The 12,238-nt window shown below is 34.2% G+C and overlaps 2 protein-coding genes across 2 annotated transcripts in view; one reads left to right on the top strand and one right to left on the bottom strand.

Moving 5' to 3' along the window:
* LOC100184054 (dynein heavy chain 7, axonemal) overlaps positions 1 to 7,688 on the bottom strand; it is a gene marked incomplete in the record, with an annotated part of 45,242 nt that extends 37,554 nt beyond the window's left edge. The window contains 11 exon segments of the mRNA XM_018813463.1: positions 441 to 554; positions 1,033 to 1,185; positions 2,425 to 2,604; positions 3,362 to 3,545; positions 4,150 to 4,269; positions 4,649 to 4,844; positions 5,227 to 5,370; positions 5,947 to 6,077; positions 6,457 to 6,669; positions 7,308 to 7,468; positions 7,584 to 7,688. Of these exon segments, the coding sequence (XP_018669008.1) occupies positions 441 to 554; positions 1,033 to 1,185; positions 2,425 to 2,604; positions 3,362 to 3,545; positions 4,150 to 4,269; positions 4,649 to 4,844; positions 5,227 to 5,370; positions 5,947 to 6,077; positions 6,457 to 6,669; positions 7,308 to 7,468; positions 7,584 to 7,595 (1,608 nt within the window).
* Positions 7,689 to 9,520: 1,832 nt separating this feature from the next.
* On the top strand, positions 9,521 to 10,984 carry LOC100184416 (collectin-46-like). The gene is made up of 4 exons (XM_002127883.4): positions 9,521 to 10,090; positions 10,148 to 10,183; positions 10,240 to 10,387; positions 10,498 to 10,984. The coding sequence occupies exons 1-4, from the start codon at positions 9,811 to 9,813 to the stop codon at positions 10,757 to 10,759; spliced, it is 726 nt and encodes a 241-aa protein (XP_002127919.1). The 5' UTR covers positions 9,521 to 9,810; the 3' UTR covers positions 10,760 to 10,984.
* Positions 10,985 to 12,238: the final 1,254 nt, after the last annotated feature.

Below are 12,238 nucleotides of genomic sequence, written 5' to 3'. Positions count from 1 at the left end.
TGTGTCTTTGGGCAAAACACTTAACGGCAATTTCTCCAACCCAGTGGTCACTAATAGGTTGTCTAAATTATCAGCCATACATAAAAAAAAAATAAAAAAAAATTCAAAAAAATAATTACCCACAAAGTAACATACATGGTAACTGGTAAGCTGGCACGAGCTGCTAAACTCGTGTTATAACGACTGTTGTTTTCCGGCCACGCGAGGATAAAGTAAGTTACATTCATTCATTATACTGAAGACAAGTAAAGTAACAGAAGTAGAACATATGTATTATAACAACTGTCGCTGCTGGTCATGTGAGGATAAATAAGTTACATTTGCTTATTTATTCATTCATTAGTTCTGTTGATGGTGTTCTGACATTAGTTACTGTACTGAAGTCACAATAAAAATTAGCTTATACAACATATGTAATTATGACAAAAAAATGTTTTTACCTTTCGCGAACTGAATGTGATTTCTTCTGCAAGTTTCTGATACTTCGTGACTTCTTTAATAAACTCGGGGAAACTGAGTTCTTGTGTCAATAGCTGTTCGACTTCATCTTCTGCCTGATGATCAATAGGGTGTAAAAAATACAAGAAAAAAGGTATTTTTTCAATATTCTCTAGAGCTGTGCTATAAAAGAGTTTCTTAATGTTTAAGAAAAAGTTTAGAATGCTGTGGAAAAATGACAGACATTATAAAGAAAAGCTCATGCAAATGCATTCTAATGTAAAAATATGGTTTAATAATAAGGAAAAATTTTGTAAAATTTTTGTGAAACTTTGATTAGTCTAAAAATAGAGTATGGATGATATAGCAAAACTTGTGTGTAAAATGGGAGGTGTTAATTTACAAAACTTGCGTATAGATATGCTGCAAAAGTGTTTAGGAACGTAATGTAACATATAATTAATAGATCTCCCAATAAAAAATAAAAATTTTTTTACCGATGTTTTAAATTTTATTATACCGATGTATGAAGACATTATCTCCTCTTTTTATGTTATGCCTGATAATTAGCAGGAGCAGAATGTAATGTAACACCTGTTTACTGATGAGGAAATGATATTTATCATAGAGCTTGAGATGTTGTTTTGGTTCGAGACTTTCTTTGGCAATCACGTTTCGAACACGTGCCTTCACCTCAAGCATTATCTCTTCAAGGATCACTGGTTTTAAAGTTGTGTTGTTGCTTGACTGTGTATGGATTTGTTTGCGGGTTAAAATTGGTTAAATTAAAACTTATACAATTGTAATACAAAGTAACATACTTGGTAACTCCTAAGCTGGCACGAGGTTTATGAAACAGAACACCCGTGTATAACGACCATAATTTTCCGGCCATGCGAGGATAAAGTAACTTACATTCATTCATTCAATAAGGTAGATAGGAAGAGGTACTTTATGAACATTGACCTTTTCCAAAGACATTTCACACTTATATACAGTTTGATATACTGAGATTCTATTGGATAAGAGACTGACAATGCTATTAAGGCGAAATATATCTCTAATACAACTATTGGTTGAAGTTGATTTTTGTCTGTTACATTTTCGTAGCACCAGATCCTTACTATATTTCACTAAACAAGAATTGTTCAACTTTATGAGCATCAGATTCATGACAATACATAATAAACTAAGAGTTAGTGTTAATGAGTTTAAATGTTCTTTTAACACACTGACGTACATGTATATAAAAATTGAGAAATATAAACTGAAAATACACTGTTACTTGTATTATTATTGCACAACTGTATTGTTGTTGCGTAAAAACCAATCAAAGTATGTATAGTGTGTATGAAATGAACCCTACTGTTATTTAACAATGGGTATTGTTGCGCCATATATCATATTCACTTTGTTGCTTTTCATGATGAAATTTAGTTCATCTTTTGTGTAAGTTACAGTGTGTACATAAGGAGGAAAACTATAGTTGAACATATCGGTAAATACTAAAATGTAAAATGAAGATAATTAATAACTTGACATTGTAATACTAAAATTTATTGAAATGTAAAATATATTACTTAGGTTTCACAAAGCAAAATATCGCAGTAATAATCATTTTGATGCTAACTCAATTTTACCTTTTTTTAAAATAAATTAACCTACTTTATAGCATTCAAAGATTTTTCCATTTTTGTTTGTTTTGTGTATTTTTTAATTATGTATTGACTTGGCTCATCCCTCATATAATTGATTTATAAATCTAATGTTACATGTTGGTCTACCATAAGTCAAGGTGCTTTTAAATGAAGTAGTGCTTGCCACAAACTTTGGTAAAGCGTTCACATAAAAAATAAAACTAGATTTAGTAAACAACTATTCAAAGTTACAGATCACCCGTGATTAGATGCGCCACTACCTGGACAAAACATAAACATCGAACTTGCACACTTTAACTTGATATATAGCGCAACTACTAGTGCCTACCCATTCAGAGTAAAGCTTGGTTTCCACTCTTGGCACGATTCCAACAGCTTTGATCATTACGTCAAACACATTAAGTAGGACAAGTTCAAAGTCGGGGAAGTCTGGCTCGAATCGAACATTTGTACCATCCAGTATTAAGTGGATGTTGAAACCAGAGTGTTCATATGCTCGTGTTGAAAGCTGGAGTATGGAAAGTGGTTGGAGTTTTACTTTTTTCAAAAATTTTGCCTGGTGAACCCTTTGCAATTATTTTGATATTTCGCCACACTATAAAATTCAAAAAGAAAACTGCAAAAACCACACCATTGAAAGAGCTTTAATGTGTACATTGCAGACCCCCTGAAACTGCTGTACGGACCCCAGCTGGTCCATGGAATCCAGTTTGGGAACCACTGGGTTAGAGTAAAGATCTAGTGTTACAAAAAGGTCAAAACAAAAAGTTTTTATATGAATAGTTCTTTGTTATACCAGATCCTGACTGTATGTTATCAAACAAGAATCGTCCTGATAAATAAACACCATATCATGGTTAAATTGACAGAATTTATTATAATTAAGGGGTAAGAGTAATTTAGGGTAATGTTATTAGGTTAGAATATTAGATGTACTGTAATATTATTGGATAAAAAATTGGACAAGAGGTTAAAAAAGTGGGGTAGTACTATATGTTTATATATATAAATTTGGACCAATAGAAAAAAATGTAAGCATTCATTGTAACAGAAGCTTATAAAAATACTAAAAAGAATCTGTAAAAACATTTTAATAAATTTTTTGAGCTGAGATACATGAAAAGTGAAGTATCACATATTGGTGCAGAAGAATTAAAAAAAAACAACAAAAAAATGATTTTGAACAACACTGGTACATCTGCTTTAGACTGGGTAGGATATACACTTGAAATTGAAAAAAAATAATTTATTATAGTAAAACTCACTGGTGGTTGAGCAACCAGATCTGTGTAATCACTAATAGAAAGCAATGCCAGGCTCTGTAGTTGACCTGTCATCAAGGTGGCAGCACAATTAAAGAATGAACGAAGTTTTGCTTCATTGTGGTTGCTGGGAACTTGTTTACGTTTGTTTCCTTGGTAATAGATGTTCTGAACCTCAGGAAACCATCTAGTGATAAATTGGAATTAAGTGATATTTGTAGTTGCCAAACTTTTTAAAGTTCGGGGGAGGGGGGGGTGGGGGGATATTTAGACACACAATCCCGTGAAACAATTTCAACTCTTTGGTTGTAATGTTTTAAAAAATGAAGTTTAGAATTTCAGAAAAATGAAAAAAATGAAATGTAGAAAACCTAAAAATACAGTGTAAAATTGTCAGGGTATGCCTGCCCCACCCATCCACACTATGCCTGTAATGTTACCCCATTTTAGAGATACACAACAGCAGCTGTTGTTGTTATGTGATGTCATGATGGGTTAAACCATAATAATTTTGAACTTGGTATTGGTATTTATATGAGCACTACATGGATGTGATATAACATTTTACAAAAGTGTGTATGCTTATGCAAAAGAATATATATATATATATACATATATTTTTAATAAAAATTTTATTACATACATTCAAAATATGCATAAGGGTTACTTTATGAGCAGTTTAGTTTTTTAAATTGAATTAAATTTACACAAGAAACAATTGAATTTTATTTTTTCAGTAGTTGTTTTAAAAATTTATCTTAAACCTACAAAACTATATAAAACTTTGTTACTTTTTGAGCAGTTTATCCTTGGCAGTTTCAATATGTCGCATTACAAGTCCTTGGAAAGTTTGTAACTCCATTGATTCTTCACGCTTATGAAATTCGTCAATATCAACCAACCTCATACGACTGGAACAATAAGCATTTAATATAACAGTTTGTACGTAAAAAAATCAAAACGGACATGGTATATTGAATAATAAAACTGCTTCAAAATATATAATCTTTTTAAATATAATGCAGGTCCTGATGCACATTATTATGAAATAAGCGAACTCTGCTCTGGACATTTTATAAAAACGATAAAAAAATTCTAAATATTAATCAAAAATTGAAAAGCAAAACAATAAATTAGCAATAACAGAAGGTATGACACGTTGTTCTGTTTTATAAAACGCATTTTTTCACGGAAAACAATTATTTAACCAATATTACACCTCTGGTCAAATCCCAGGTCCCTTAACATGCTACATCGTTAGACTTCACCCATACAGAATAGAACACCCACCCAAATGAAACATGCCACAGATCCAGTACAGCCATCATAGTGGGATTAGTGACATTCAGATTCTCACGGATCAGATTTGCCCCGTTGACATAAGATCGATACCATGGCTTGGGTACGACCTCCAATTCTGCTCGATGTGGGAGCAACACAGGAGCTTCCTCTTCCTTCTCTCGGGGATCACGGAGGACAAAATCAACTGAAATGTTTATTATTTATCACTGCATGGTCAGGAGATTTGTGTTAAATTTTTATTTATAAAATATTTTTTATTTACTTCTATGAGATTCTTATGCGTAATATGACCTCTATGTTAACTTCTTAGAGTATTACTATTGTCCAACCATTTTTTTTATTATCAATGCTCCTAATGTTCAATGTTATGGAATATTTTTGAAGAAAAATCTTAAATGGGATTGTAATATTATGTTGTGCCATCTCAATTTTACAAAAGGTTTAAATCGAACTAACCTGTAGAAACATATATTTAGCAGCTTTAAAGTATTTTTATGCAAAGAGAATAGTTTGTTTTAATTTAACTACAAAACACTAATTAAGTTTAACATAAAAAGGTAAAATACCAATTGCTTTTTTAACAGAAAGTAAATAATCCTCTCTCATTTCATCGGATAATGTTTCAATAGATTCAGCGAGATTTTTCAATCGTTTTGGGACCATTTGTAAAACGTTTTCCAACCATGAATCTTCCATGGGGGCAACATGTTCTGTGGATGCAAAAGGAAAAATCATCAGTGAATAGATTATATTGCATTCAATCTAATTAAATAGTTATAGGATAATATATTCGGCGCCATAGCACATTTGGTTAGGGCGCCTGCCTCAAACCCAGAGGTAATGGGTTCAAGGCTTGTCATTGCTACCATTATGATTCTATGTGTCCCTGGGCAAGACACTTAAGGGCAGTTTTTCCAACCCAGTGGTCACTATTGGGCTGTCCAAATTATCAGCCACCATAAAAAAAAATCCACAAAAAAATGAATCACTCATATTGGCGTTTTTAATTCTTTTTGTATTTTACAGAAAACTTTGAGGGTTTTCAGTAAAGCCTAAATCCTAGTTCCTGAGGGACCTCACCCATACAGAATAGAATACGTGTCAGTAAGGTACAATAGATGGAAAAGTGAATAGAAAGAGAATAAATGTAACTTATATGATATCCTCACATGGTGGGCAATAACATAAGTTCACTTTTATATTATGCATTATTCACTTATGACATACTAAAAAACAAAATACTGAAAATCTTTCCAAGATAAATCTAAAGTATTAATATAAGTCACCTGTGTCTATTCCATTGTGTATGTAGTAATAATATCTGAGAATATCCTTCTCAGCACTTGTAGGAGAACCGGGTCGTTTTGTTGCACCATTAGTTTCACTTGGTGGTCGGCTCTGTTTCTCATCTTCTTGCCTGGATGGTAATTGGTAAGCAGTGAAAATCATAAATATTTACTTAGCACTTGTAAAAAGTTAAGGTATTTAAAGTACAAATTGATGGTTTATTTTTTTTGGAATTAGGGCTTGGTATTTCATTTAGTAGGTTGGTAGTAAAGACTGAAGTGTGCAATCAACATCGAGCATTAAACCCATGTTTCTTTGCAATCTTTGGTTACGATGCAAGCACTAACCACGGAGTCACGACATGAATAGGTGGGTTAAGGTTTACTTGTTAAACAATCCTCAACAGACAACAGGGTCTTTTTTCCCCGCTAATTTTGAGATTCAATCATGTTTTTTAAGTTGTTTTTTTTTGTAAAATATTTATTTAGTTTCCTTTTTACATCACTCACATTATAATATTAACAAGCGAACTCCTGAAAGCTTCCCGGTTTTTCTTAGGATGAGTTAATGAAGATGAAGCTCCTCCAACCACTCCTGCTTGTTGGGAGGCACCAGGTGCAGTTTGGCGCGGAGATTTAGTGTCCCATGTTCGACTACGTTTGTGTGGCTTTGCTCGTTTAGGGGGGCTCGCTGTAAGTTCGCGAACCATGTCTAAACGATCTCTGCGCAACAACAAATAATGTGTATATATATTGTATATAAATAATGAATGAAACTTACTTTCGCCTCGCGTGGCCGATAGACGACAGTCGTTATCACACGAGTTTCATACACATGCCAGCTTACAAGTAATCATGTATGTTACTTTGTAAGTGATTATATTTTTTTGAGATTTTTTTGATTTTGTATATATAACTAATAATTTAGACATTTTTTTGATTTTGTATATTTTTTTGATTTTGTATAATTTTTGTACAGACTAATTTTGTATAGACATTTTTTTGATTTTGTATAACTAATAATTTAGACAACGCATTAGTGACCACTGGGTCGAAGCAATTGCCGTTAAGTGTCTTGCCCAAGGACACATAGGCCCACAATGGTAGCAGCGACAAGTCTTTGACCCAATACGTCTGGGTTAGAGCAGGCGTGCTAACCACTTTGCCACGGCGCCGGACGAAATGTCTGTATATAGGCAATACAAATTACAAAGGTTTGACTTTATACACAACTTATCTGGAATGTACATGATAACTCAAGTTATATAAAACAGAAAAGTTGTGATATAATGATCGCCGTTTCCACTCTTTGTGAGAATAAATAAGTTTTGTTTATTCATTCAAAAAAAATGTCAACCAACCTCCCAAGCAGATCTGTGGGTGGATTGCCATTCAATACAAATGATGGGGCAGTGCTCGCCCATGCTGGCTTGTTGCGCTTTTGTGGCAATTGTGGAAGAAACTTTGAGGTTTGTGGTTCGGTCAGTTTCACTTTGTTCGTCCGAACGAGAGCTTCGGATGTCTGCGGAGATTTTCAAAACAATTTAATTTAAATAGAGTTAAGAGTCAATCAAAGTGTAATATTAGGGTACTAGAGTAAAACTAAGAAACTGTTGTTTGTAGCATTTATTACTTACCTTATAATCCATTTTGCTTTTAACTATTTCATTCGATCTTTTCCATGAATAATATTAACGTATTAAACACAGTTATTCTTAATTTGAAAGTGAGACGCTTAATATCTCACTGCAAAAAATATTTAAACGTTAACAAATATGTATATTTCATGCGAATTTGTCTTACAAAATTAAATAACGCGTTTTCACCTCTTAGGTGAAACAAATTTACTATTTTATCAAGCTTCGCTTGTATCTAAGCAACAGTGACGTAAGCGCGTTAACAATTACCACCTGCGGCGCTAACCAAAATTATTTAGAGCGTAGTTTTGTGTGCGGCCAACGTCTGTACAAAACACGGACTTATTTATGTTTGCAATTAAAAAAAATTAAAACTTCACTGTCAACTAACACAACATCGTTATAATGCAACCGTGATTTGTATATTTTAACTGGAATAAGCTAAACTCATTGTAGACTCACGTACAGCAGAGTTCTTATATAAACATGTATATATAAACTGCTGTATGCCATTTATTCCAGATATGCGGTGTACGAAGTGACCCGTTTTAATTGCGCTTTGTTAACCACCACAGTATAACTCCAAGATGAATAATTGAAGTCTGTATTTGCATGATTAGGTGATATAAATATTTCAGTTAGTAAATTTGTACAGCTCATTTATATCTTATAATATTCATACAAAAGAACGACAAAAAGTAAACACACATTATTGACAAAGAAAGGTAATTAATAAAATAATGATCTTGAAATCTGAGTATTTAAATTAAACGAGGTACAAAATAATTGCATAAAAAATGTAAACCCTGCCAAGGAAAATTATAAAGCTATTTTACAGATTGGTCCATTATAACGACCGCTCAGTATTTTCCTGTATTTATGTTTTCCGTATATAGTACCAGAGATACATAAACAAAAGATCACAGATCTAATGCGTGAGTACGTTTAAAACTAATTAGCATAGTATTAATTAACTCTTTTACTACAGCGGTCGACCACGTTCGATTAAAAACAAACCCGAAGTAACCAACAAAGCGGTTTTCAGTTGCCATTGGTGACTGTGGAGCAGTAGGTAGGACGCATTTTTTACATGTATTTTAAAGACTTACAATTATTATGTATGAGGATTGAGTGATTGGTAAAGAATATGTGTAAATTACCTTTGTACAACTCCCGTATCCTTGTATATACTTACATTAGTTAACCCTGTCGTTGCCTAAAATCGCTTGTTTTCGTGAATTTGGATAAACCGTAGTCACGCAGTAATTAGGTAATGTTAGAAGTTAATATTATTCATATGTTGTTTAATTAGAAATAATGTTTCAATTACGATTAATGATATTACGGTATAAGAGTAGTGCATTTAATGCGTCCCCACTTAAATGCTAATAGTTTGATTCAGTCGTGAATCGTTGTGTGGATTTCTTATCTCACCAACACGTGCCCGCGTGCCGTCCCAGACAGTGATTCCGCTATGTGAAGTGCATGAGGAAAGTAATCGTTAATTAATCGCTTATCGTGCGGTTTTAAATCTGAAAATTCAGTCCCAAAATTATAAATATATATTATGATTTGATTTCAGTCAAGAGAATAAAGAAAAATGCTAGAATTAAGAATTGAGATAAGTGCGGAAAAAAGTCACAACAACAAAGAACAACTGTTCGACGAAAAGAGGGTCTATATGACCACTCAATAACGTGCTCAACGAGAGATTGGCAATTCTCTTGTTTATGTATCTCTGATAGTAGGCTACTTGGTTGTTTTGACTCTGCTTGTTTTGGTACCTTGTGCTGTAAGTTTACATTTTTTCACTTTACCCGCCACCTGTACCACTATATTTGGAAGTAGAAACGATGTTTGTAAAGTATTTCAGGCGCATTCTTTTCTTTACATGTCATGACCACAGGAGTTTGAGATATTTGTTTACCACAGAAATTCTCTCACGATAAGACCTACCACAATGATAAAGATTCCGTGCCTGGCAGTACCCGTAGTTAATCTGTTTTCTTGCGCGCCTACGGCAGCCTCCCGAGTATTTATAAGTTTGTGAGCAGTTCAATTTGCAAAACAAAGAGTTTAGTTCACTGAATATAATTTTTTACCATAGGGACCTATTGCTGCCAATCTTGCTCAACTGTTGTCCGGGTAGGCTACCCGCTAAGTCATAAAACCAGACAGTTGGCTATTAATTCAGAATTTTAGACTTTTTTTATTAGTGGATTTCAAAATGTTGTTTAAGTTGGTATTAGCACTGTTGCTTGTGTTTTGTGCTGAGGCGCAAGATACTCGACAGATTTTGTTAACTTTGAGCTCGGTTGGAAATTCTGAGAAGGGAGCGCAAGGTCCACCGGGTCGTCCAGGTAGAAGAGGGCCACCTGGATTGAAAGGATCATCTGGACCTGTTGGCGTACTCGGTCCCAAGGGAGAAAAAGGAGAATGTACTACGAACAGTGCATTCGTTAATAATGCTATACAGGAGATGGAAAATCGGTTCAGCAGGTTAAAAAGTAGGTTACCTAAAAATTCTTAGGAACGACGAATAATGTAATTTCGCGTCTTTTCAGATCAAATGGAAACTCTTTTTCAAACTGGTGTTAAACGTAAGATTACATGTTGATTTATATAATCGTTTCTTTACTAAAAGCATGTTATACAGAAATTAATGGAATATCTTGGTTTTCTGCTGGAAATGGTTATTTATATACAACTTTGCCAGCATCAAACTATCAAGCTGCTAATCGTTCGTGTGCAGCAATCGGTGCAAGATTGGCTGTTGCTGCTCCAAGAAATATAAACATAACGAGGTGTAATACCAAAGTTTGTTTTAGTTAAATCTGTTGCCTTTTGTTTGAGCGTATTTTTTTGGAAAATTTTCAATGATACACATTCAATAAAGATGTCCGCAATATTTCAGAAGGATTGGAGATCACTTCGGTATTACATCACAACACAACTGGATCGGTCTTAATGATATTGAACAAGAGAATACTTGGGTTTGGGAAAACGGGGAGCGACTTTTAAGCAGCGATGCAAACTGGAGCTCTGGAGAACCAACAAATTGGAATGGACAAGTCGTCGAAGATTGTGTATTGTTGTATCATACAGGAAAATGGAATGATGCTTCGTGCGATTACTTTAATATACCGCTCTGCGAAATGTCAGTTTTTGATACATAATGCCGTAATAGATTATAAATTGGGCTCATCATTTTAAAAAGCCACTCGTGTAAACCATACAACTCTTTCGTTTTACCCACCGTCCTACCACTTTGCACCAAATAAGCTATGGTTACAAGATTGGCTGATAATAATGCCTTATGTGAATACAATTTTCCGTTCTGATTTTGTGAAATATACCGGTTAAAATGGAGCCTCGGTCTTGTAAATTTCTTTGCAAAAGTGTGACGTATTGTTTCTTTCGGCGTTAAATGTTTGTGTTTTTTTGTGTGTCGTTTGGTGTGGCGTTCTTCTGCATTGTTTCTAGTTTTACTTCCGTTGTTAAGTTTGACTTTTGTGTTGGGTTGATACGTCTCGCGCTTATTTCACCTTTAAGCGTAACTAGTCGTCGTGGCGCAAGTGTGCCCTTTTCTCCTGTTTCGCTTACATCCGCCCTATTGCATGAGATCGGCAGTTCTCGTTGTGCGTATCGTTAAACGTTGGTGCATTTGGTTACCGTGGTTAAACGTTAGTGTATTTGAGCATCCTTACTGTTCTTATCGTTTTATTATAGTAATTTTTTTATATTTTATTAAACTGTTAATTAAGAAACCCTACATCAGTCTGGTCAGTATAGCGGTAGGCCGTTAGGGTAGCGTTCCAACCCACACACTTTACATAACAAAAGCGAACCTTTTACTATTTCGTACGTTTTGTGCTTTTCGTATACACCTGTATGTTTTGACTCTGCTTGCTATTGGTACCTTGTGTTGTATATAAATTAAGATTGTTTTCACTAAACTCGCCACCTGTACCAGTATATTTGGAAGTAAAACTATGTTTCTAAGTTATTTTTGGCACATTCTTTTCTTTTCATGTCCTGTGTTTACCACAGGTATTGGTGATCTCTTTCGATAAGACCCACCAAACAAATAAAGACTCCGGGCCTGCTACATTCCGCTACCATAGGCCAAAGTTAGTATAGACCAAAGTTAGTATAGACCAAGTTAGGAAACGGCGCTCGTGTCCGCCATTACGGAGCCCACAGAGCGTGAATCGCCTATACAAATGCATGGTCGGCATGTGTTTATTTAGTTCTTGTAAGCGATACAAAGCTAGAAAACACGTATAGCGGTTGTTTTAACATTTAAAATATAATTTCTAATATAAATCTTGTTATATAATATTAAATCTAGGAATTAATGTGAAGTAAATTAATATTTTGACTGTTTTTCGGCGTACAGTGTGGTTTAACAGGATACTTTACGTTGGCGATTAAGACTAGCATCAATCAGCTTAGTTTACATAATAGTATATGATCATACCTACGAATCAACAGAGCCATTCTTTACTACATTTATAATCCAACATGAGTGGACATGCAGCTTCAAACTGCTTAAGTACTAGCAGTTAAGGTGTCCGCGTTTGCCGATTTCATAAAGACCCGTAACGCAAAAAAGGTAGCTTACTAATTCAAGCAGAGGACCAAAAATAGTAACT

The sequence above is a fragment of the Ciona intestinalis genome, chromosome 9, assembly GCF_000224145.3.
Source record: "Ciona intestinalis chromosome 9, KH, whole genome shotgun sequence".
NCBI classification, from domain to species: domain Eukaryota; kingdom Metazoa; phylum Chordata; class Ascidiacea; order Phlebobranchia; family Cionidae; genus Ciona; species Ciona intestinalis.
Note: the sequence above shows the minus strand (reverse complement) of the source record. Positions and strands in the feature narration are given on the sequence as shown.

Bases quoted from the DNA above. Each gene is read 5' to 3' on its own strand.
- LOC100184416 (XM_002127883.4), top strand. From the start codon at position 9,811: ATGTTGTTTAAGTTGGTATTAGCACTGTTGCTTGTGTTTTGTGCTGAG. The intron at 10,184-10,239 runs GTAAGATTACAT...CATGTTATACAG, and splicing joins TTTTCAAACTGGTGTTAAAC to AAATTAATGGAATATCTTGG. The intron at 10,388-10,497 runs GTGTAATACCAA...GCAATATTTCAG, and splicing joins AGAAATATAAACATAACGAG to AAGGATTGGAGATCACTTCG.